This window comes from Capra hircus, chromosome 8, assembly GCF_001704415.2.
Source record: "Capra hircus breed San Clemente chromosome 8, ASM170441v1, whole genome shotgun sequence".
Lineage (NCBI taxonomy): Eukaryota > Metazoa > Chordata > Mammalia > Artiodactyla > Bovidae > Capra > Capra hircus.
In genome coordinates, this window is record NC_030815.1 from 101,470,943 (window position 1) to 101,498,147 (window position 27,205).

The 27,205-nt window shown below is 39.0% G+C and overlaps 1 protein-coding gene across 2 annotated transcripts in view; it reads left to right on the forward strand.

Annotated features, from left to right (window-relative positions):
• HSDL2 (hydroxysteroid dehydrogenase like 2) overlaps positions 1–27,205 on the forward strand; it is a 59,660-nt gene that overhangs the window by 11,485 nt on the left and 20,970 nt on the right. Inside the window, exons 2-7 of one of the 2 annotated variants that reach the window (XM_005684309.3) lie at positions 2,897–3,060; positions 4,179–4,277; positions 10,764–10,878; positions 12,940–13,043; positions 14,700–14,798; positions 25,173–25,367. In XM_005684309.3, the coding sequence (XP_005684366.2) occupies positions 2,897–3,060; positions 4,179–4,277; positions 10,764–10,878; positions 12,940–13,043; positions 14,700–14,798; positions 25,173–25,367 (776 nt within the window). The remainder of the gene's footprint in view (positions 1–2,896; positions 3,061–4,178; positions 4,278–10,763; positions 10,879–12,939; positions 13,044–14,699; positions 14,799–25,172; positions 25,368–27,205) is intronic. The other variant, XM_013966268.2, reaches the window with a different exon arrangement.

The following is a 27,205-nucleotide window of genomic DNA, read 5'->3' on the forward strand; positions in this document are numbered from 1 at the left end:
CAGTCCTGTGGCCACTGCTGAGTTTTCCAAATTTGCTGGCATATTGAGTGCAGCACTTTCAAAGCATCATCTTTTAGGATTTGAAATAGCTCAACTGGAATTCCATCACTTCCAGTAGCTTTGTTTGTAGTGATGCTTCCTAAGGCCCACTTGACTTAGCATTCCAAGGTGTCTGGCTCTAGGTCAGTGATCACACCATCGTGGTTATCTGGGTCATGAATATCTTTTTTGTATAGTTCTTCTGTGTATTGTTGCCACCTCTTCTTAATAACTTATGCTTCTGTTAGGTCCACACGATTTCTGTCCTTTATTGTGCCCATCTTTGCATGAAATGGTCCCTTGGTATCTCTAAATTTCTTGAAGAGATCTCTGTCTTTCCCATTCTATTGTTTTCCTCTATTTCTTTACATTGATCACTGCTGCTAAGTCACTTCAGTTGTGTCCGAGTCTGTTCAACTCCATAGATGGCCTCCCACCAGGATGTAATGGTATCCCTGGGACTGTAATCCCATCCCTGGGATTCTCCAGGCAAGAACACTGGAGTGGGTTGCCATTTCCTTCTCCAATGTATGAAACTGAAAAGTGAAAGTGAAGTTGCTCAGTCATGTCCCACTCTTAGCGACCTCATGGACTGCAGCCTGCCAGGCTCCTCCATCCATGGGATTTTCCAGGCAAGAGTACTGGAGTGGGGTACCATTGGCTTTCTTATCTCTCCTTACTGTTCTTTGGAACTCTGCATTCAGATGGGTATATCTTTCCTTTTCTACTTTGCCTTTAGAAGGTGAAGGTGAAGTCGCTCAGTCATGTCCGACTCTGCGACCCCGTGGACTGTAGCCCACCAGGCTTCTCCATCCATGGGATTCTCCAGGCAAGAATACTGGAGTGGGTTACCATTTCCTTCTCCAGGGGATCTTCCCGACCCAGGGATCCAACCCCGGTCTCCCGCATTGGAGGCAGACGCTTTAACCTCTGAGCCACCAGGGAAGCCTTTAGCTTTGCCTTTAGCTTCTCTTCTTTTCTCAGCTATTTGTAAGGCCTCCTCAGACAACCATTTTGCCTTTTTGCATTTCTTTTTCTTGGGGATTGTCTTGATCACTGTACATGTCACAAACCTGCATCCATAGTTCTTTAGGTACTGTTATCTATCGGATCTAATCCCTTGAATCTATTTGTTACTTGCACTGTATAATCATAAGGAATTTGGTTTAGGTCATACATGATTGGTCTAGTGGTTTTCCCTACTTTCTTCAATTTAAGTCTGAATTTGGCAATAATGAGTTCATGATCTGAGCCACAGTCAGGTCCCAGTCTTGTTTTTGCTGACTATATAAGCTTTCTCCATCTTTGGCTGCAAAGAGTATAATCAATCTGATTTTTGTGTTGACCATATAGTGATGTCCACGTGTAGAGTCTTCTCTTGTGTTGTGAAAGAGGGTGTTTGCTATGAGAAGTGCATTCTCTTGGCAAAGGTCTGTTAGCCTTTGCCCCGCTTCATTTCGTTCTCCAAGGCCAAATTTGCCTGTTACTCCAGGTATCTCTTGACTTCCTACTTTTGCATTCCAGTCCCCTATAATGAAAAGGACATCCCTTTTGGGTGTTAGTTCTAGAAGGTTTTGTAGGTCTTCATAGAACCAGTCAACTTCAACTTCTTCAGCATTACTGGTCGGGGCGTAGACTTGGATTACTGTGATATTGAATGGTTTGTCTTGCAAACGAACAGAGATCATTCTGTCGTTTTTTGAGATTGCACCCAAGTACTGCATTTCAGACTTTTTTGTTGACTATGATGGCTACTCCTTTTCTTCTAAGGGATTCTTTCCTACAGTAGTAGATAAAATGGTCATCTGAGTTAAATTTGCCCATTCCAGTCCATTTTAGTTCACTAGTTCCTAAAATGTCCATGTTCACACTTGCCGTCCCGTTTGACCACTTCCAATTTGCCTTGATTCATGGACCTGACATTCCAGGTTCCTATGCAATATTGCTCTTTACAGCATCGGACCTTGCTTCCATCACCAGTCACATCCACAACTGGGCATCAGTTTTACTTTGGCTCCATCTCTTCATTCTCTCTGGAGTTATTTCTCTGCTCTGCTCCAGTAATATATTGGGCACCTACTGACCTGGGGAGTTCATCTTTCAGTGTCATATCTTTTTGCCTTTTCATACTGTTCATGGGGTTGTCAAGGCAAGAATGCTGAAGTGGTTTGCCATTCCCTTCTCCAGTAGACCACGTTTTGTCAGAACATCTTCTCCACCGTGACCCTGCACTGCATGGCTCATAGTTTTATTGAGTTAGACAAGGCTACAGTCCCTATGATCAGTTATATATAACACGTTTTACTTTATCCATTCATCAGCTGATGGACATTTAAATTGTTTCCACTCTAGCTATTATAAGCAATGATGAGCATCTGTTAAATAATTATTAGCTTTTATGTAATTCCTTTTAAGTGGTATATATTCATTGCAGAAAACTGAAAAATCCTGAAGAATATAAAGACTATGATAAAATTTATTCATAATCCCACCATTCAAAAGTAAGGTCTTTTTACAAATTTTTCAAAAATAAACTTATAACACTTTTTTTGTGGGGGAAAAAATATATATATATGTTCATGTAGTTCATTAATTCCTCATTTCTTTTTAAGAGTTACTCATTTGAGCAGATTTTGTTTGCAGAAATCATAGCAAATCTGGCCACTGCAGTTATAATAATTTTTAGATCATTATACAATGGGAGTAATCAAGTATCAGATGGGGAAGGAGGAGGGTTTAGAGAAAGTTTGATAGAAGAGGAAACATGTTTTGTGAACATGTGCATGAGTTTTCGGTACTGATATCCATAAATAGAAACTTTGAGATTTCTAATAAGGCCACATTTGTTCTGTTGCAGGAAGTTAGCAGGATGTACTGTCTTCATCACAGGTGCAAGCCGCGGCATTGGCAAAGCGATTGCTTTGAAAGCAGCCAAGGATGGAGCAAACATAGTCATTGCTGCGAAGACCGCCCAGGCACACCCCAAACTTCCAGGCACCATCTATACTGCTGCTGAAGAAAGTATGTTTCAATAAATAGAGAATTTGCTGGAAAGTTTAATTATATCTATCTGAAGTCTATCCTAAAAATAATTTTATCTGGTTAAAGAAATATTTTGTCACCTTAGAGTGGTGTTTGGGGATCATTTTCCTCCCCAGCTTTTTTAAGTAATGGGAGTGATTCCTGTTAAAAATCATATCTCATGAGGCCAGTGGTTCTTGGATGAGAGCAAAGAGCAGAGGAGTGGAAGCAGAGGAAAGAATTTAAGAGGTGTATGGTGTGAACAAAAAAACGCTCCATGTTACCTGGTCTCTGCATAATTTGCAAGTCATTATTTTAATACTTTCAGATCACAAACTTATTTTTTTTTTCTTTTAAAAAATTTATTTACTTTTAATTGAGGGATAATTGCTTTACAATACTGTGTTGGTTTCTCCCGTATATCATCATGAATCAGCCATAGATATACATATGTGCCCTCCCTCTTGAACCTCCCTTCCATCTCCCACCCCATCCTACCCCTCTAGGTTGTTATCGAGCCCAGGGAACACAAATAGTTATTGAGTGCTTATATTCAAGGCACTGTGCCAGGAGTGAGGGCTTCAGCTTCAGCTGGTATGCTAGTTTTGTTAGTTATGTTAATAGTTCTGTGGTTATATAAAGGGAATACAGACGAAGCAGTTATGAATGAAATGATACCTGGGATTTGTTTTGAAATATACCAGCAAAAAACGAAACAGAATTGGTGGTAGATAAATTTACTGCAAAACATTATCAATCATTGAAGATAGTTGATGGATTCATGATAGTTCATTATACTATTCTTTATTTTTGTACATTTTTAGGAATTTTCCATAGTAAACATCTTTTAAATTACCTTCCCCCCTTATTTCTTTTTAATAGCATTTTTTAAAATTGCCCTCTTTTTTGTTTGTTTTTTAAATAGAGTTGACCTGGCTAGTCTGTAGACGGCTATGATTTCAGTCTGTCCTACAGTAGGACAGAGTTGCTAGTAGTTGGAAGACATAGTTATTTATATTGATTTGAAAATGGGGTACTTTTTCCTTTTGACTCATATCAGAGGTTTGGTGTTGATGAAAGTTTAAATATTTGAATGCATCTTTATTTATCCTTTATAGTCAAAGCAGCTGGAGGAAAGGCCTTGCCATGTATTGTTGATGTAAGAGATGAAGAGCAAATCAGCAGTGCTGTGGAGAAGGCAGTGGAAAAATTTGGAGGTAGTGCCTTCATTCTGAGATAATTATTGAATATTGGTAAAGTATTGGTATAACTATTGTTTTAATTTTTAACTTTCTTTTGATATTTTTACTCTCTAAGTCTTCAGAGTATAGCCAGAAATAAATATTTGTTCCTACAGAAGCATAGCTTAAAACCATCTGATGAGTAATTGAATAATTGTTAAAAATTATTTTTAATATAACCAATCTCTCATCCAAGGTAGAGTTAAGACCTTAACCATAACATATGCACCAGGACCCATCCACTTGTCTTCATGTAACCCATCATTTGGTGACTTTTTAATATTTATTGAGTAAAGTGCAGATTACCTATTGGCTTTCAAGATATTTTGCATTCTGATGTTAACAGACTTGTTTTGACTCCATCTTCTTTCTATATGCCTGTGTAAACTCCCTAATCCAGCCAAAACAGTTTGCTTCCATTTCCTTACCTTGATTTTTTTTTTTGCCTTTTCACCTTTTCTCTTCCCATTCTTCAAACTCTTCCAGTGCCCACTCCTCCACCTCCGACCCTTCCTGAAGTGTTCCCTTCTTTGCTTTTGAAATTTTTGTGCTTAAATCTCATCTACTTCACGAAGCCAGTTTTCCGACTATTCCAAGTAATCAGAAATGTACATTTTTCTTTCTCTGAATTCCTAAAACATTCCTTTGGTCCTCTTCTTGTAAAACTTCAGATCTTAGTGTTTTTTTCTTTTCCTCCAATTAATTCATAATCTTCTAGAAGGCAAGTATCAGGAGTTGAACTAAGACTTTGATGGTATTATAGCATGGAATTTATCTGTGTCCAAATCCTGTCCAAACCATTACCATTCTCTTATAATATTCCAGAGACTCTATGTATATGCAGAGGATATTGGGGAACAAGGTAATGCTTTATTAGCAAATCTCATGCTTATAACCCCCAATGCAGAGTGCTATGTTCTTCTGGACTGGAGCACAAAACTTTGACTCAAATGGGATCTCGTCCTTTAAATTCAGAATATTACCCCTGGCTGGCAACCTTTCCCAAAGTAATGTGAATGCCCCTGAGAGAAGACGAGAGAGAATGCAAAATTACTGGGTGGGTTTTTTTTTTTCTTCTTCTTCTTCTTACTCCTAGGGCCCCAAATATGAAGGAAGAAGGAGAAGAAGCCACATTCACATGGGGGACCTTTATCTAAAATGACTTCTACCTACTCAGAAAAGTGACCTAATTAGTTTGAAAGTGCGACTTCTACCTACTAGGAAAAGTGACCAATTAGTGCCAATTAGGATTTAACCTAATTAGTTTAGCCACTCCTTTTTAGGGAGGAACTAAGGCATAAGGTGGTGAGGGTAGAAGAACAGAGCTTTTCCTTTCTCTGTATGCATCCAGGGTTAGTTCTTTGCATTGATCCACTGGTTCTGCCAGCTGAGAGTGAGTTTACCCTGTCTGGAGACGAGACCACTGGAATTTAGGGGAGGACTGCTACCGCCTTGGTCTGTGCCCTTTCTCGGTCTTAGTTTCTGCCTCTAATTCTGTTAGAGAACATGACTGGTTCAGTTGTTGTCTGGTGTTGTCCCAGGAAACCTCTGAAATGGGTCAAGATGGACCTTAATTATAAATACTGAAAGCCATACTATATAAGCCCAGAATTTACCTCCTTTTTAGCTTCGCATCTTGAATTCTAGCTGTGTTGTCTGATCTGCTTCACCAGAAGGAGTGACACCTTGTGTATCAGTGATGGCATAGTCTGAAAATATGCACCTGGGTGTCAAAACGTGAGGACCTCCCCTTTCCAGGCTGGGGCTCTTGCAGAGTAGCTGGCATCTCACAAGTCTGCTGCTTCTCCTGTTGTTGCCACAGAGAATTGAAAGAGCCAAACTGAAATCTCCTTCTTGGAAGAATCAAAGCCCAGAAATCTCTCCTCTCCAATTTCCTAACTCTGTTTTGTCCCAGCCAAGGAAGTTTCACTCAGATGCATGGATGGTCTCGATTGGTTTAGCCACTATGGCTTAGACTGTCTTCCATTGAACCTGGCATCATTCCTTCAGCGTCTTCAGTGTGGGGCTGATCCAGCTTTGTCTATCACGTGATCTACTTTCCCAGGAACAGACAGAGAAAATGAAAGGGACAAAAGCAAATCTTGTTGTTTGTTTCTTCAGAAGCCAGTCGATCCATATTAATTGATTTGGCATTCATGTCCTGGAACGTAGCTGAGTTGGTAGAAATCTTCAGTCAGGAAGGTATGCTTTGGACTTCCCTGGTGGTCCAGTGGTTAGGACTTTGCCTTCCAATGCAGGGAGTGCCGGTTCAATCCCTGGTCAGGGAGCTACGGTTCCATATGCCTCGCAGCCACAAAACCTAAACATAATCAAGCGGTATGGTAAGAAGTTCAGTGAAGACTTTAGAAAGAGAGAAGATATACTCTTCATATCTTTGGGGGCAGAAAATCTGCCAATGTATTTTCCTACCTGTTGTTGAGATGGGCATCTGAAACACTTCTGTTTTCTTGCTAAAGTGCAAATTGGTGGTGGAGTTACCTCTCTTTTGGAATCTTCCCTAACATTTCCTTCCCTTCTCCTTAGGACCACGTTGATGTATTTAAAATATTTTGCTTTCCATTTGCCCATGAACCTCTGCTTTTCTGGCATAACGATGCAGAATCTTAATTCTTTGGTGAGCTCTGCTCCACAGCTCAGCTGTTGCTACCTCCTAATCAGGATGATGTCACATTTGTGAGATGATTCACGGCCTGCTCTTTTCTTCTCTTTGTATTTTTTTCCCCTAGATCTTCCAAGCCTTTATTTTTTGTTTGTTTGGTTTCTGTTCCATACTGTGGTTGCTGCTGTTATGGTGTGGTTTGGAGTTTTGTAGGCCTTTGAAGTCTGCCTTTTAGAGAAGACTTTACCTTTCTCCTAACTTTTCTCTCTGCCAGGGAATTATCCTTAACAAAGTCCTGAGCAATGGATAATGCTTTCCCTGTGCCCCTCGGGGACCTCTGCCACATAGTACTGCCTATCACTTTGCCTTCCTTCATCTTCAGAGTTTTTAGGCCTTGAGTAGATTATGTTGTTTCATAAAACACTGATATAATCTTTCCTGCCATCTTTTTTTCTGCAGCAGGCATACGTACATGCCTTTTCTTCTGTATCATTTCCCACCATTGTGCCCTGATTCATTGAAAAACAATATTTTTGGCTGTACCATGTGGCATGTGGAATCTTAGTTCCCCAACCAGGGGCTGAACCTGTGCCCTCTGCATTGGAAGCCTGGAACCTTAACCACTGGACCACCAGGCAAGTCCCGTCCCTGATCTGTTAGGTTGGTGCAGAAGTAATTATGGTTTCAGAGCCTGAATCTTTATTAATCAAAATAGGAACCATTACAGTCAACACAATTTTGCCAACAAGAAATAAGTTCGTTTATTCCTGTAGTATAAAAATCCATGCTTCGGGCTTCAACGAACTCTGGGAAAGCATTTTCTTCATCTTGCTGGTTGTAGAAGCATTTCCCCAGCAAAATGTTGTTGAGATGCTTGAAGAAGTGATGGTCAGCTAGAGGACAAGTGAACATGGCAGATGAGGGAAAACTTTGTAGCCCAGTTCACTCAACTTTTCAAACGCTGGTTGTGCTATGTGGAGTCAGGTGGTGTTGTAAAGAAAAACTGGGCCCTTCCTGTTGACCTGTGCTGGCTGCAGGCATTGCAGTTTTCTGTGCATCTCATCGATTGCTGCGCATCTCTCTCAGATGTAGTGGTTTCGCTGGGATTCAGAAAGCTGTAGTGAACCAGGCTCGTAGCAGACCACCAAACACTGACTGTGACCCTTTTTCTGGTGCAGGTTTGGCTTTGGGAAGAAGCTTTGGAGCTTCTTTTTGGTTCAGCCACTGAGCTGGTCATGGCCAGTTGTATAAAATCCACTTTTTGTCACGTCACAATCCAATCGAGAAATGGTTTGTTGTTGTTGCATGCAATAAGAGAAGACAGCACTTAAATGATTTTTTTGATTTGCTGTCAGCTCATGAGGCACCCCCTTATCAAGCTTTTTCATTTTCACATTTCCAATTTGCTTCAACTGCCAAATGACCACAGAATGGTCTATGTTGAGTTCTTGGGCAACTTCTTGTGTAGTTGTAAGAGGACCAGCTTCAGTTATCCTCTCAATTGGTCATTGTCAGCTTCTGATGGTTGGCCACTACTCTCCTCATATTCCAGGCTCCCATCTCCTTTGCAAAACTTCTTGAGCCACCACTGCACTGAACGTTCATTAGCAGTTCCTGGGCCAAATGCATTGTTGATGTTGTGAGTTGTCTCTGCTGCTTTATGACCCATTTTGAACTTACATAAGAAAATCTCTTGAGTTTTGCTTTTTGTCTAACATTATTTCCATAGTCTAAAATACAAATAAACAGCAAGTAATAATTCATTAGCAAGAAATGTGCATTAAAATGATGCATAACATAACCACTTTTATTTAAGAATATATTTTAATATCAAATGGCAAAGTTCAACAATGCAAAATCTAAATTACTTTTGCACCAACCTAATGTTTTTATTTGGCTCATCTGAGTCTAAAAATTTTGTTACCTCTTAATTGGACCCAGTTTTTTTTCTTTGTCATTGACAAGTCAGATCCAGTTTTCACAATCTGAAGCTTCAGTCCTCATCTACTTTCATTTGCTTTGGGGCTCACTAGAGGATTTATCTGGCAAAGACAGAACTATGTTCAGCAACATGGAACTGAACATTATTTTTTATACAAAGTTAAAAGCACATTGTATCTCCTTTCTGACCACTTTTCCCAGTCCTCATCTTTTCGAGAGATAAAGCTTCATCTAAATTATTTCATCTGATTGTTGATTGTCATTTATAACTTTATTGCTACTTCAGTCTTGGGTATTCCTTTGGAAAAGGTGTATGGATTCATTACATATTCTAATGTATTGTCTGTGGATTATAAGATAAAGTCAAGCATGTATCTGCTAATACTTTTCAAGTTGACCTGTCTTTAAACTTAGAAATGCCTCTTAATAGTAGGCTTTTCTCGTGGCCCAGATGATAAAGAATCTGCCTGCAGTTCAGAGACCCATGTTCTATTCCTGGGTCAGGAAGATCCCCTGGAGAAGAAAATGGCAACCCACTCCAGTATTCTTGCCTGGAGAATTCCACGGGCAGAGGAGCCTGGCAGGCTACAGTCCATGGGGTCGCAAAGAGTCAAACATGACTGAGTGACTATCACTCACTCCACTCATAATAACCTCATTTAAACCATTATTCACACAATGTGAGAGAGGGGCAAAGCAAAGTCAAGAGAATAGTAAAAGACGTTTATGGCCACAGTCTCACCCCAGCAATAGAAATTGTCATATATCTATTTGACAGAATATTAAATGTTCTTTAAAAAGAATTTTGGCAGCAACGTGGATGCAGCTAGAGATGATCATACTAAATGAAATAAGTCAGAAAGAGACATACCCTCTAGTATTACTTATATGTGGGATCTAAAATATGATGCAAATGCACTTATCTGTGAAACAGAAACAGACTCACAGACACAGAAAACAGACCTGTGGTTGCCAGGTGGGAGAGGGGTGGGGAGGGAAGGACTGGGAGTTTGGTATCAGCAGGTACAAACCATTACATATAGAATGGATGAGCAACGAGATCCAACTGTATAGTTCAGGGAGCTATATTCAATATCCCGAGATAAAGCATAATGGAAAAGAATATAAAAAAGAATGTATATATATGTAAAGCTGAGTCACTTTACTGTCTATCAGAAATTGACGTGGCAAATCAACTGTAGTTTAGTTTGGAAAAATTGAATTATGAAGGCCATGTAGAAGTGCAAAAATGTGTTGAGATGCTTTTGTATTTTACCATTTTCATTTAACATTATTTAAGCTTGTAGCCATAAATGTTACATATGGATAAGGACTAGATAGAATATGCATAAATAATTATGATTCTAGATTTAATTTATTTTGTGTATAAGTTTATCTATTTTGATGATTTGCCTAGAATTGAAACTCTGAGTCATTTCTATTTTCCCAGTTCCAAGACCAGAAAGGAGCTCTTTCATTTAAGTAAGGGCCTTCAAGGGGGAAGGGAGACCGGTGTCCTTGGAAGGAAGGCAGACCTTGGAAAGATGCTGGAGAGGAGGGAAAACTTTAAGGAAGTTGACCTAAGGTTCCTGGAGACAAAGAGGAATTAAGAGATCAGGAATTAAGAGAACAGATAAGGACAGAAGCTACAAACTACTGAGGACTAAGCATCCTTGTAGTTTCCTGTGGAACCCTGATAATGGGCTGTCTTCATAGTGCCAGTGAAAATCATTTGCGTACTGTTTTGACATAGCTATTGAGTCCTACACTGATAAACTGGTCAGTCATATTATCTAAAAGAAATGTTTGTGAACTCAGGATTCAACTATATAAATATTGCTTATTTCTTTCTATTGTAAAGTCTAAATGACATTACTAAGAAGTTGATTATTTGAAAACAGGAATTGATATTTTGGTGAATAATGCCAGTGCAATTAGCTTGACCAACACATTGGAAACACCTACGAAGAAAGTGGATTTGATGATGAACGTCAACACCAGAGGCACCTATCTTACGTAAGTTGAAGAGCTGTGGGAGAGACTTTCCTGGTGGTCCAATAGCTAAGATTCCTTGCTCCTAATGCAGGAGGCCCAGGTTCGATTCCTGGTCAGGAACTAGATGCCACGTGATACAGCTAATACCTGGAGCGGCCAAATAAATAAATACTTAAAAGAAAAAAATAGCTATGAGTGTTGCAGTGCTTTGTCAGAGAACTAGTTGTGAACATATTTGAATAGGTTAGCAATCAGTTTGAAATCTAGTCAATCCTTATTTTTGTTTCTAAGTTTTAATTAAACAGATCATCTCCAATGGGCTTCGCTCATGGTTCAGATGGTAAAGAATCCACCTGCAGTGCAGAAGACCCGGGTTTGATCCCTGGGTTGGGAAAATCCCCTGGAGAAGGGAATGGCTACCCACTCCAGTATTCTTGCCTGGAAAATTCCATGGGCTGAGAAGCCTGGAGGGCTACAGTCCATGGGGTCGCAAAGAGTCAGACACTACTGAGCAACTAACACTTAGCTTATCATCTCCAGTATTATGTGTGTTTGTATCATGTGAAATGCATGCTTATAGAAATTCTGTAATAAGGCTCAACTGTATTTTTGAACAGTTGATCTTATACCCAGCTCACCTTAGTCATTTACTCAAATGCCCTGTAGGCCTTTGAGCTTACAGCACTCAAAGTAACATGATTCTTGTGAAAGCTAAGAATCAGTGTCTAGCACACAGTGAACTTAACTGCTTTATTAAGCTCAAGATACTAGTATCTAAGTGTGGCACTAAGAGTTTTCAGTATAATGAATAAGATAGGGCATGTTGCCATGGAAAATGTACCTGGTTAAGGTTAGTGATGCTGAGGGTTAGGCAAGCAAAGTGCCGGTGGAAAGGTTTTGTCTAATAGATCAAAGGAGAAGCTCATGTTTATAATGTAAATGAAATGAACTCTTTCCTTTGAGTGTGAAATATGGTCTTAGTGCTTGGAATAGGTTGTTTGTTTCCTATTGATGTTTTGAGTTGCGGCTTCACTGTTCTAATGACTATCAGCTGTAATATTGTTTGTCCTTCTTTCTCACCCCCATAAATGTGAAGTACCTCTGGAATGGAAAAACTATATGTACAAAAACCCTTTACTTTAGTGATACTAATTGTATTTGGTTTATAAGCTTAAAATGACGTTGCAGATGGTAACAAGAATTTTGTACATTGATAGGAAAGAAACTGACTTAAGAAGAATGGACTAGTTTCCAGTCCTAGAAGCTATTGAATGTGAAATAAAACTAAACACTATGAAGTTAGTAAGCTACAGTATGTTATTAAGCTGTGTATTATAGCTTAATGGTTAAATATTTTAAAATGTTGGACCTGTGTCTTTTGTAAAATACCTACCTACCTTTTTGAATGGGATTTAAAAAAAACAACTAAGATTGCCCCCAAAGAAATATTGCATGGCATGCTGGCACAGATTAAGTTTGGTAATGTGTTGGGAGTTAATGTTATTAACTTATAGTTCCTTTGTGGTAGAAGTACCATACCTACTAAGATGAAAAAAATCTTAGAATGTGAATACTAATAATTTCAGTTGTTTATTTCATGTTTAATATATGTACTGTTCTAAGTACCTCATATATATTGTCTCATTTTAATCCCTTGGTCAGTCCTAGATAGCAGCAAGTATTACCAGCATTTGCAAATGACAAAACTGAGAATCAGAATACTACCTATATTTGCTGCAGGTCACACAATGAAGGGCAGAAGGAGACTCTGAACCCAGGTCTGTCTGACTTGGAATGATGTAGTTGGAGATAATCTAAGTTGGATTTAAGGCTAATGTGCTACTTACTTACTTGATTGTTTTCATCAGGCAGATCATATTGTCAGGCCATTACATAAAGTTTCAAAGGATGAATATTAGTTGCTTTTGCTATCTTCATTTTTGATAAATGGAAAAAAAAAACCAACAAAAGTATCCTATAAGTTACTGAACAAGTTCGGTTGCTCTGTAGAAGTAGTTTAACATATAGTAAGGAAGCTGTTAGAAAGCTAGCAGTTTGACTTGTGTTTTCTTTTGCTTTCAGATCTAAAGCATGCATTCCTTATTTGAAAAAGAGTAAAATTGCTCATATCCTCAATCTCAGCCCACCTCTGAACCTGAATCCACTGTGGTTCAAACAGCACTGTGGTAGGTGGTAGGTGAGGGGATGACTTGTTTAGTCAATCTGTTTTACATTAAATCAGTGTATCAATGATGTAATCACAGTTTGTACATAGTGTTAACATTAAATTTCCTCTGCAGAAGTTGGTAGCATTTTGGTAAGTAGATTCTTAATCTTTTATCTGTCATATGGAGATATAAATGGAGGTATAATTTGCATTAAATAAAATGCATAGTTGTTAATGGTTGAGTCTGATGAGTTTTGACGAATAGATACACCTGAATAACCTCAAATGAAGATATGGATACCCACCATCCTGGAAAGCTCCCTCAAGTACCAGTGGGTGTGTTTTACTGTATGTAACTTATTCTTCAATAAAGTTGATTAGGACTACCATGATTGACATGTATACATTGCTATGTTTAAAATGGATAGCCAACAGCGACCTGCTGTCTGCATCAGGGAACTCTGCTCAATATTATGTGATAGCCTAAATGGGAAAGGAATTTGGAAGGGTGTGGATATGTGTGTATGCATAACCAAATCACTTTGCTGTATACCTAAAACTAGCACAGCATTGTTGATAAACTCATATAAAATAAAATTTTAAAAAAAAAACTGTCCATGAAATACTTCACTCTTCACACCTAACTAATGATGTAAGATGAGTATGCTAAATAACAGGCCTTCCCCAGTATCTCAGGGGTAAAGAATCCACCTGCAATACGGGAAATATAGGAGACATAGGTTCGATCCCTGGGTCAGGAAGGTCCCCTGGAGGAGGACATGGCAGCCACTCCAGTATTCTTGCCTGGAGAATTGCATGGACAGAGGAGCCTGGCAGGCTATAGTCCACAGGGTTGCAAAGAGTCGGACATGACTGAAGTGACTGAGCGGACACGTACGTGCTAAATGACAAGATTTATGTACAGGTGCCTCCTCTGAGATTATTGTATCAGATACCTACTCCTTATTTCAACATAATTCCATAAAATTTGGAAACGAGGACATTCGGAATAAGAACCCATAGAACAAAACTAAAACAAGTTCTGTTTTAATTGACTCAGTTAAATGAATTTGCAACCTTTTGTTTATGTTTTACTAGAAGTAGTTTTCCTTTAAATGGCCAGTTTCATTGAAAAAAGGACAAAAAAAGAAACAATAATGTAATTTATCCCCATGATATTCAGAGGAATAAAAGTTTATTACTGTCTCTGTTCTTTTAAACAATTACTAGGATGGAAATATGTTAAAGTAGTTCATCCCTGATACATATAAAATTGTTTACATAGAAAACTGTTCTTTTAAAAATAATACATTAAAAGTTTTTGTGAAGTGAAGAAGTGAAGTTTCTCTGTCGTGTCCGTCTCTTTGCGACCCCATGGACTGTAGCTCACCAGGCTCCTTGGTCCATGGGATTTTCCAGGCGTGAATACTGGAGTGGGGTACTATTTCCTTCTCTAGGGGATCTTCCCAACCCAGGGATCGAACCCGGGTCTCCTGCATTGTAGGCAGATGCTTTACCATCTGAGCTACCAGAAAAGCCCAATGTTTTTATACTAATATAAATATTAAATAATTCAGAAAAATGTATCAAGGAAAAACAGTAATAGAAGGAAATTGGTTATTTATACTCACAAATTAATTTGTTTCTTAATTAAATTCTTGATGGTTTCTTTCAGCTTACACTATTGCTAAATATGGTATGTCTATGTGTGTACTTGGAATGGCAGAAGAATTTAAAGGTGAAATTGCAGTCAATGCGTTGTGGCCTAAAACAGGTATGTACTTATAAAAGAAATCCATTTGTTGGATTCTCATGTATTGTCTTAGACACTCTTGGGTGGGTGAGGTGGGTACAAATGAGTAGACCATCAAAAGGAAACCTCAGTAAGTCTGTTTGGAAATAAGCTCAGCTTTTTATTGTATATGAAAGACCCTTAGAAACACTAACACTAGAAGAGTCTCATAAAAGCCGATAGGAAGCCAGCTGCGCTTCCCTAAGCTTTTTCCCACTCTTGTCTTTGGTACCTTAAATTCTGAGATTCTCTTGCAGTTACTTTTATTTTCTCTTCACACACCCCAGCAAATGCTTCTTTACTTTCTTGTACTCTTACTAATTTGTCTTTTTCCTTTATGAAAAGCTGACTTTTCTGTACTTTCACATAAGTTCTGAGTTCACAGAGTGTCTGGATCCCCTTTAGGTAACAGGGTAACCTGCTTATGGCTGGGCTTTGTATGCAGCTTTTGAGTTAAGTGTGCAGTGGAAGCTGATGGCTTGCAGGTTAGGGAATATGTTGTATAAACATGAGGGGAGGGAAATGACAGAAAGGGAAGGCTTGTCCTACTTATCCTCCACTTATATATCAGAACAGCTTAAAGGAGGAAAAAGAAAAAAAAAAAACTTCTTATTATACCCTTTTTTCATATATTTAATAGTGCCTATGAAAACCTTAGCTTCTTTTATTTTCCTCACTGTAAATGGCAGTCCTACCCCACAAAAGTATGAAAAAGAGAAAACACAGTGGGAACCACTTTTTCATTTCACTTAAAAAAAAATGAACAGAACCTTTGTTGCACTAACATCAGGACTCCAACATGGAAGTTAGTGTGACCCCTTTCCAGGGAAGCTCCTTAGGGTCAATACAGGATTTTCCTGATTCTCCCCAATGGGTCATTTAATGTATTCCTATATCTTCTAAAGACCTTGATATTGTTTATTCCCCTTCTTCTTCTTTCTGGCATTGTTTTGTTCATTCATCACTCAACAAATACCTAGTAGACAGTTGCCATGGGGCAGACATTGTACAGGGTTCAGGGGACACCTCTTTGGCCTTTTCACCTCGTAAATGAGTCGGTTGGTAGAGCTGTCTGCAAAAGAACATTTAATTCAGTATTTTGGCAAATTATAATAGCCCTAGATGTACTCTTGAATGGAACTGCCACGCATAGCAGTGTGGAATGACCCAGAGTTGTAGCTTAGGAACAGAGGAGGGGTTTCTTTCCCTTCCCATCTGCTGTGTGCTAGGTGAGGAGATTTCCTCAGCCCCAGGCCTAATGGTCTATGGTACTGAAGCTGAGAGAACAGGAGGCTGTGGGGCAGAATTTATGGAGCCCTGGGATATGTTGCTAATGTAACTGTTAGGAAAATTTAGCCATTGCACCCAGCTCTGTAATCACCATCTTTGTTTTCTAATAAGAACTCCAGGAATTTTTTTTTTTAAAAAAAAGGTTTTTATGTGAAGTATAGCTGATGTACGGCTTCCCTGGTGGTTCAGTGGTAAAAAATCCGCCTGCCAATGCACGAGATGCGGGTTTGATCCCTGGGTTGGGAAAATCCCCTGGAGAAGGAAATGGCAACCCACTCCAGTATTCTTGTCTGGGAAATCCCATGGATAGAGGAGCCTGGTGGGCTACACAGTCCATGGGGTGGCAGAAAAGTCAGACACAACCTAGTGACTAGAAAGCAGCAGCAGCATGGTTGATTTCTGGTAGCTGCAGGGGTACTCCCTCGTCACTTGATACTTGCATACATGGTGAACGGATCACTGTGACAAGTCTAGTAGCCATCTGTCCCCGTGCAGAGTCGCTCCACTAACACTGGCCGTATTCCTTGTGCTACAGGCTGTATTCCTGTGGTTCATTCATTTTGTAACTGGAGGTCTGTGTCTCTTCATCGCTCTCAGCTGCTTTGGCCCGCCCTGTACCCCACTCTCCTCTGGCAGCCACCTGTTTGTCCTCTGTGAGTCTGTTTCCATTTTGTTCTGTTCATTTATTTTGTTTTTCAGATTCCACACATAAGTGAAACCATATGATATTTGTCTTTCTCTGTCTGACACTTCATTTAGCATAACATGCTCTAAATCCATCCATGTTGTCACAGGTAGCAAGATTTCATTTTTTTAATGGCTGAGTAATGTCCCGTTGTGTGTGTGTGTATTATATATCACCGCATCTTATTTATCCATTGATGGCCTTTTAGGTTGCTTCTGTATCTGGGTTATTGTAAGTAATGCTGCAGTGAACATGGGTATGCATATATATTTTTGAATTGGTGTTTTCATTTTCTTTGGGTAAATACCCAGAAGTGAAATTGCTGGATCATGTGGCAGTTCTATTTTTAACTTTTTTATAAGGAATCAGTTTTTAAAAATATTCCATCTGCAGTTTGACTAAAATTCCTTTATTTCCTGATCTACCAGGGTATCAGAACCATGATTTATTGCTTCTTTGTTTCCCTTATGTTACTCTAGCAGACAAAATTCTTTTAAGATTTTCTGGAGTGTGGTATTTGTTGCAATGAGGCAAAAGATGAGAATGAAAAAACTGCTTCTACAGTATTTTCAAACTACATGAAAAGACTCCAGTCTTTTCAACTACATGAAATCAATTTAGTGAGGCGTGAAATCAATTTGGTGGATTGTGAAATTGATTAAGTAGATAGCAGCCAGAATTTTGTTGTTGTTTCATTTTATTTTTAATTGAATGAAATAGAGAATATTAGAGAGTATTGCACATTGTAATAGTGTTGTTTGGGAAACTTTAAAACATATATGAATATCATATGTAAATGAAATAAGCATATGTTTATGTGTAGGTATTATGTGTTTTTAGTCTTGCTCATAAGAACTGTTCCTTATTCTGAATCACAATAAAACAGTTTAAAACTTGGACTTTTCTTTGCCTCCTTTTTCTAGCTTCTTTTCCTTCTCTCATCCCTTCTCAGCCTCCTCTCCCTGCCTTAATCACTGCTGTTGTTAAAGTTGATAGAGTCAGAAAGTTAGTATCTGTACATCTCCTTCATATCACTTACAGCATTTGAAGTTAAATTACTGATAACAATAACAACAGTTGTTTAATGTCTTTCTTGCTAGAAAAGCTTCTTAAAGATACAGTGTTTGTTTTGTCCATTTTATTATCATCACTGCAGACATTCAGTAAGTATTAATATCTGATGAGTGAATGAATGCAGTATGATGAGCTTCCATGTAGGTCCATAATAGACATTCCAAATAAAAGGTGTATATAAGAAAGGGGAAGAATATTGTATGACTTGGAATATGAAGGGCATTATCAGGATTGGCAGGAGAAATCAGCTCACTGCCTAGATCTTTGCTTTAGTTGAGATGTTCATTTTATTAATAGAAGGTTTACTTGACGTCTTGGAACCATTGGTATCATTTGGGTCCTAGACTTGTATAATATAGTGAATTGAATTTACAGTCATGCTCCTTATGATACATGGCATGATGAATTACATCCAGGATACTTTTGAAACATAGCAAGAGGACCATGTAGCTCAGATTAAAAGTCAGAAAGGGAGGTCTTTTAATGAAACAATTGAAGTGAGACTGAGGATGTTGGAATTAACAAGGAGAACTGAACAAGGCATTCTTGGCAGAGGGAACAACAGAGTCTGAAGTATGGGAAAATACTGGGTGTTTGGTGGAACTGCAAGAAATCATTATGGTGTATCTATGATGGGGTGTGGACTTTTTATTTCCCTCTGAACTGGAGCAACTGAGAATAGTTTGGATAGGCCTGAATGTTGGGTGGGTGTGAAGTTGTGGGTGAGATGGACAGACTAAGTCCAAGGGTTTTGGTTGCCAAGTTTAGGAGCTTGAATTTTAACCTGTATTCTGTAGAGAGTCACTTTAGAATTTTAGAGGCAGGAGAGCAATAATCAGCAGAAGACAAAGAGGAGCAGTGGTTTGTTGACGAGGTTTAGGAAGTTTAATTTGGCATCTGAACAGGCTGACTTGTAAGACTGTGGAAAGAGGAGGCAGGAAACCTAGCTAGATTTTGCATTATTTATGATGGAGGCAATGAAAATGGATTTGAGAGAATGTTCAGGCTCCTCGCTGTTTCTGAGGCCTCTATTTAAAAGACACATCTTTTCTTTCTGGACCATATAGCGTGGTCCAGACATGAAAAGTCAGCTAACCAGGGAGGTCAAGGTAGCAGCCGGCCTCTATGGTACTAGAAACCAAAACCAAAACTAGTTTCCATTTTCAAGGGACCTACTTATCAACTAAGTCAAGCAGTTTATACCATATTTCATTGATTCTGAGATGCCCATGTTTTCACATTTACATCTTTGATACCAGGTTGCTCATATATAGTTGATGTATTATAGTTTAATTGGCAGGTTTTTTTTGCCTTGGTGGTTACACTTTATAATCAATGGTATCTTTGGTTCAGTGAGCACATAGGAGAATATATGTGTATGTGTAGATACAGAGAACAGAGTAGCAGGTACCAGAGGGAAAGGGGAGGGGGAGGGTGAAATAGGTAAAGGGGATTAACTGTATGGTAATGGATGGAAGCTAAGCTTTTGGTGGCTATCATGCTGTAGTGTGTACAGAAGTCGAGATATAAACACCTGAAACATCTATACTATTATAAACCATTTTATTGAGATAATTTTTTTAAAAGATATTTTGAAAAGTCTTGGGAATGGATGGCAGTGATAGTGGCACAGCATTGTGAATGTACTTAATGCCAAAGAACTGTACACTTAAAAGTGGCTGATCTGAAATAAACCTGAAAAAAAACAAATGGGACCTAATGAAGCTTAAAAGCTTTTGCACAACGAAGGAAACTATAAGCAAGGTGAAAAGAGCCTTCAGAATGGGAGAAAATATTAGCAAACAAAGCAACTGACAAAGAATCAATCTCAAAAATATACAAGCAGCTCCTGCAGCTCAATTCCAGAAAAATAAATGACCCAGTCAAAAAATGGGCTAGAGGACTAAACAGACTTTTCTCCAGAGAAGACATACAGATGGCTAACAAATACATGAAAAGATGCTCAATATCACTTATTATCAGAGAAATGCAAATCAAGACCACAGTGAGGTACCATCACATGCCAGTCAGAATGGCTGCTATCAAAGGGTCTACAAACAGTAAATGCTGGAGAGGGTGTGGAGAAAAGGGAACCCTCTCACACTGTTGGTGGGAATGCAAACTAGTACAGCCACTATGGAGAACAGTGTGGAGATTCCTTAAAAAACTGGAAATAGAATTGCCTTATGACCCAGCAATCCCACTGCTGGGCATACACACCGAGGAAACCAGAATTGAAAGAGACACGTGTACCCCAATGTTCATCGCAGCACTGTTTATAATAGCCAGGACATGGAAGCAACCTAGATGTCCATCAGCAGATGAATGGATAAGAAAGCTGTGGTGCATATACACAATGGAATATTACTCAGCTATTAAAAAGAATACATTTGAATCAGTTCTAATGAGGTGAATGAAACTGGAGCCTATTATACAGAGTGAAGTAAGTCAGAAAGAAAAACACCAATACAGTATACTAACACATATATATGGAATTTAGAAAGATGGTAACAATAACCCTGTATGCGAGACAGCAAGAGAGGCACAGATGTAAAAAAACAGTCTTTTGGACTCTGTGGGAGAAGGGTTGGATGATTTGAGAGGGTAGCATTGAAACGTGTATATTATCATATGTGAAGCAGATTGTCGGTCCCGGTTCGATGCATGATACAGGATGCTCAGGGCTGGTGCCAAGAGATGACACTGAGGGAGGGCATGGAGGGGGAGGTGGGAGGGTGGTTCTGGATGGGAACACGTGCGCCTATGGCTGATTCATGTCAATGTATGGCAAAAACCACTACAATATTGTAAAGTAGGTACTGGCACAAAGACAGACATATAGATCAATGGAACAAAATAGAAAGCCCAGAGATAAATCCACACACATATGGACACCTTATCTTTGACAAAGGAGGCAAGAATATACAATGGAGTAAAGACAATCTCTTTAACAAGTGGTGCTGGGAAAACTGGTCAACCACTTGTAAAAGAATGAAACTAGATCACTTTCTAACACCCCACACAAAAATAAACTCAAAATGGATTAAAGATCTAAATGTAAGACCAGAAACTATAAAACTCCTAGAGGAGAACATAGGCAAAACACTCTCAGACATAAATCACAGCAGGATCCTCTATGATCCACCTCCCAGAATTCTGGAAATAAAAGCAAAAATAAACAAATGGGATCTAATTAAAATTAAAAGCTTCTGCGCAACAAAGGAAAATATAAGCAAGGTGAAAAGACAGCCTTCTGAATGGGAGAAAATAATAGCAAATGAAGCAACTGACAAACAACTCATCTCAAAAATATACAAGCAACTCCTGCAGCTCAATTCCAGAAAAATAAACGACCCAATCAAAAAATGGGCCAAAGAACTAAATAGACATTTCTCCAAAGAAGACATACAGATGGCTAACAAACACATGAAAAGATGCTCAACATCACTCATTATTAGAGAAATGCAAATCAAAACCACAATGAGGTACCACTTCACACCAGTCAGAATGGCTGCGATCCAAAAATCTGCAAGCAATAAATGCTGGAGAGGGTGTGGAGAAAAGGGAACCCTCCTACACTGTTGGTGGGAATGCAAACTAGTACAGCCACTATGGAGAACAGTGTGGAGATTCCTTAAAAAATTGCAAATAGAACTACCTTATGACCCAGCAATCCCACTGCTGGGCATACACACCGAGGAAACCAGAATTGAAAGAGACACATGTACCCCAATGTTCATCGCAGCACTGTTTATAATAGCTAGGACATGGAAACAACCAAGATGTCCATCAGCAGATGAATGGATAAGAAAGCTGTGGTACATATACACAATGGAGTATTACTCAGCCGTTAAAAAGAATTCATTTGAATCAGTTCTGATGAGATGGATGAAACTGGAGCCGATTATACAGAGTGAAGTAAGCCAGAAAGAAAAACACCAATACAGTATACTAACACATATATATGGAATTTAGGAAGATGGCAATGACGACCCTGTATGCAAGACAGGGAAAGAGACACAGATGTGTATAACGGACTTTTGGACTCAGAGGGAGAGGGAGAGGGTGGGATGATTTGGGAGAATGACATTCTAACATGTATACTATCATGTAAGAATTGAATCGCCAGTCTATGTCTGATGCAGGATATAGCAGGCTTGGAGCTGGTGCATGGGGATGACCCAGAGAGATGTTATGGGGAGGGAGGTGGGAGGGGGGTTCATGTTTGGGAACGCATGTAAGAATTAAAGATTTTAAAATTAAAAAAAAAATATTGTAAAGTAATTAGCCTCCAATTAAAATAAATTAATTAATTTTTTTTTAAAAGGTTAATCTGAAAGAAAATCAGTAACATGCACCTACCCCATCAAAAGGGCTTCTCTGGTGGTGCTAGTGGTATGGAACCTGCCTGCCAATGCAGGAGATGTAAGAGATGAGGGTTCAGTCCCTGGGTCAGAAGATCCCCTGGAGAAGGGCATAGCAACCCACTCCAGTATTCTTGCTTAGAGAATCCCATGGACAAAGGAGCCTGGCAGGCTACTACAGTCCATAGGGTTGCAAAGAGTCAGACACAACTGAAGTGACTTTGCATGCACTCCAGCAAAAAACTGGTTAAAATATATATACATATGATTGAAAATGGTTAAAATATGTATTCATCTCTTCAGTAAAGTATTTTTTAAAAAAAGGAAAAACTAAAATTATTTCTTGTGATTAGAAGACAGAAATTTTTTTCATATACCAAGCTGTAATCAGGAGAGCCATACTTTCCAGTTATTGCTTAATAAGACTTAAGTTTCAGGGTTGCTTTTAGGATTCTTGTGATCCAAGGCATATCAGCTTTCATTATAAATCTTGATTTTTTTTTTTTTTGCTGGAAATCACTAGGGAATTTGATTCGATTCATCCTGTTATTAATCTGTTTTTATTGTCAGTTGTATAACCTGTTGGGTTGGCCTGTTGACACCGCAAAACTTTTGCTGAGAGTCACTGCATGGCTCACTTGCTGATTTAGGGGGTTTATTCATGCCTTGTTTGTATCTTCCATAGAAAAGTCGTTAAAGTAATGATAGGTTGTTTGGGAAACCATCCCTTATTCTTATATTGCGTGTGTGTGTAAATACACACACACACATGTACATGATATGTATATACTTGCATGACATATTCTTAATAATTTTTAAGACTTTGCATACCATTCATATAGTATACAGTGAGAGTGGAGTGTGTATGTATGCATACGGTCTCATTGTCTGTATTGAAATATTTATAGAAAAATTCTTCAGTTTATAGGAGTACGATGATAACTGGACTCTACAAATGTTGATTAACAAAGTATGACCCATTAATCACATAGCGGATAAGGGCCTGGCTCTGAGGTCAAGCTGCCAGCTATTTGAATCCTAGCTCCTGTAACCTTGGACAGTTACTTAGCCCCTCTGTGCCTGAATACTGTCATCTGCGAAGTGAGGATAATAATGGTACATACCTTGTGGACTTAATTCAGGTAGTATTTATAAAGTATGTAGCGGCATGCCCAGCACAGGGGACACTTAATAAATGTTAACTGCTATTTTTTATTCGTAAGGTACCACTTCAAGAGTGAGGCCAGAGCTCTTGAGCTATTGGTAAAGTTAAAAAATATATTCCTAGAAAAGGAATTTTAGTTACAATGTGGAGAGGTATCTTCTAATTCGGTGCACTTGAGAAATTGCCCAAGTTCACGTGTACGCTTTGAAAGAGGGAAGCGTGCTAGGAGGTAATTGCCATAAAAGTAGGGACCTTGTCTGCTTTGTCCATTCATCTGTCCCCAGTACCTCCAGTAGTGCCTGACTTTTTTATATAACATTCAATAACTGTTTGTTGAATGAGAAAGAGTCAACGGCTCTTAAAAAGTACAAACTTTTCATCTTGTGGGCTGAATTACATAGGTTATTTCAGTAGGTAATGATTTCAAATGGTGGTTTAACAGTAGAATGGAGAGGCATTTATCTAAATTACTAGAAACTGAAGCCTAAAATACATTTAAACAAATCGATTTTCGTTGCTTTAAATGTAAATTGAGATAAGTTACTATTCACCACTTTGACAGCACATAATTAATGATGTAGTATTAATGGTAGAGTTTCAGGTTACTTCACAAAAACATAATTTAAAAATTGTATGTATGGGACTTCCCTGATGGCACAGTGTATAAGTATCCACCTACCAGTGCAGGAGATACAGGTTCAACCCCTGGTCCAGGAAGATCCCACGTGCCTCAGAGCATCTAAGCCTGAGGGCTGCAGCTACTGAGCCTGCGAGCCCTAGAACCTGTGCTCCAGAACCAGAGAAGACGCCGCAGTGAGAAGCCCTGGCACCGCAGGGAGGAGTAGCCTCCACTCGCCACTAGAGAAAGCCGCTCAAAGCAATGAAGACTCAGTGCAACCCAAAATTAATCAATTAACTAAAAATCATATGCACCTAAAACAGTGGAAATCATGTGCAAACATTAATAATAATTTTCTCTGGGGAGAAGAATTATAGATAATTTAAAAATTCTTCCTTGGGACTTCCCTGGTGGTCCAGTGGTTAAGACTCAGAGCTTCCCCTGGATGGGACATGGATTCATCATCCCTGGTCAGGGAACAAAACTGTGAAGTGAGGTGCAGTCAAAAAAAAAAAAACCCACTTTTTTTTTCTATTTCCTTATCTTTATTTTCTAGTATTTCATAAATGACAGTAGTATCTGGATGTACAAGGGCCCTCAAGTCCAATCAGTATTTATCAAATGTTTATGGTATACTTGTCATTGTTTTAGGCACTAGGGATACAGTGATGAACAAGAAAGACAATGTTTCTTTATTCTAGTGGAGGGAAAAGAGAAAATAAGCTTAGGAAAGGGACTCCATATTTTAGAGACAGGAAACTGAAGCCAGAAGATGCTAAAGTGGCCTGCCAAAAGTCTCGGCGTAGTTGGCGTAAACATATCACTGACCTGATTTTCAGTTCAGTGCTCTTGTTAGTATTCCTCACCAGCTTTCTTGTCTCTCAAGAATGGTATGCAAATTCTTTGAGCATTCTTAATCAGCAATCTAATTTTGCTGTGAGTCTCATGAAGGAGTCCTATATAAGGAAGCGTTGTGTAGAGTAAGACACATGTGTTGTCTGCCTAGTTATGTCCGTAAAACATTGGGCAAATCCTTTAAGCTCTCTGGACTGTGTTTTCATCACCTGAGTTATAAAGAGATAAATTGTCTTGCTTGTTCCTCACATAGTTCTGTTACTCAGTTTAAAGTTAGGTATGTGGGTGTTTGTTTTCTCTACAGCCATCCACACCACTGCTATGGATATGCTGGGAGGATCTGGTATCGAAAGCCAGTGTAGAAAAGTTGACATCATTGCAGATGCTGCATATTGCATTTTCAAAAAGCCAAAAAGTTTTACGGGAAACTTTATTATCGATGAAAATATCTTAAAAGAAGAAGGAATAAAAAATTTTGATGTCTATGCCATTACACCAGGTAATGCATTTCGTTTTAAAAAGTAGTGATGTGTTTGTCCACGTTGTCTGCGATGGACCTACATCTGTTTTGTGTACGTGTTTATATGATTATAACATTGATACACCCTTTTTAAAAACTGTCTTCCCGGGGAAGAGAAAGACCCAGACTAACACAACTTTCAAAAAAGAGAAAGGGAAAACAGAAGTGAGCCCGAAGACTTTTTAACAGATATACAGAAAAGGTCCCATCAGCTTCTAACCCTTTCTAAATCATAAAGCCAAAATTGAAAAATGGTTTCTGAAATTGGTCTTAAAATAACATAGTAGAGATTTTGTTCAAGCACCTGGTACAGATGATTCAGTGATAGGTTTCTTACAAAAACTTCGTTGTCTCTTTCCAAATGTTATCTCTTAAAGTGCAGTCTGAATGTAGCTTCATGATGAATGGTGAAGATAACTGAACAGGGTCTGCCTCACATACAAGGCAGGGATTTGAGTTCTCAGAAGACCCCTTGTTCAAAAATAATTCTTCCTGTTGTAACTGCAGGGGATGATAGTGATGATAATGCATTTTTACTTTACATATAAAATATAATGTATAATAGACAATCATAGTCCCAAATGGAAATTTTATTTGTGCAGAAGTGTATTTTAAATATTAGTAATTAAGTTGAGCTCCTTGGTGACAGAAACCACATGTTTCTATTTGTATCGTCCCTGTCTCTTCAGTCTGAAAGAATGAAGTAGCTCTATGCTGCTGCTACTGCTAAGTCGCTTCAGTCGTGTCCGACTCTGTGCGACCCCATAGACGGCAGCCCACCAGGCTTCCCCGTCCCTGGGATTCTCCAGGCAAGAACACTGGAGTGGGTTGCCATTTCCTTTTCCAATGCATGAAAGTGAAAAGTGAAAGTGAAGTCGCTCAGTCGTGTCCAACTCTTTGTGACCCCATGGACTGCAGCCTACCGGGCTCCTCCGTTCATGGGATTTTCCAGGCAAGAGTACTGGAGTGGGGTGCCGTTGCCTTCTCTGGAAGTAGCTCTATAGAGTTTAACAAAACATTTTTATATATAGTATCTATTTAACTTTCACAGCAGTCCTGTGAAGGAAGCAGTATCGTACAGTGATTAGGAATTGTGGAGTTTGGGAGGAGACAACCCAGTTCCCACTTCTGTTTAGCTGCTCACTAGCGGGGCGGCCTTAGGCAGGTCACCTGTTTCCTCTGAGCCTCACTTTCTTTATCGGTTAAAATACGGGAAAGATAGCTTCTACACAGGATTTTTGTAAGAACTAAATGCAAAAATGTATATCATGTGCTTGGCCCAGTGCCTGGCTTGTGGTTCAATCAGAGTATTCAGTAGTTAATATTTGTAGTGGAAGGAGGTTCCAAAGAGATTAAGCCTTTGCCTAAGAGCAGTCAGCTAATAAGTGTCAGAACCTGAACCATACCCAGGTCTTCTGGATTCTCATATAGTGAAACTGTCACTCTAGGTTTTAAAAATAGTGTCATTGTACAGAAAATTTTAAATTCAATTAAAAATTCTATCATATTGTATTGGAAACAATGTGATTATCTACTACAATTAAGTGTTACGATACGACAAGGACTGGTGCATCCCTGCCCTCCAGTTTTTTTAATCTTCTGGGAGGGAAAGACAGACACACATTGACAGAGATGGAAAACAAGTTCTTAATGAGGAACCCCCTTGTCTTAAGGGGGCCAGGTAAGAAATGAGCCCAGAGTGTTTTGGAGGGAGGTAGGACAGAAGGGTTGCATGTGTAGATGAGAAGGGGTAGAAAGCTCTGGGGAGAGCAGTTGAGGGCTTACCCACTCTTTGGTTGGATTTTAAAGATGAAATT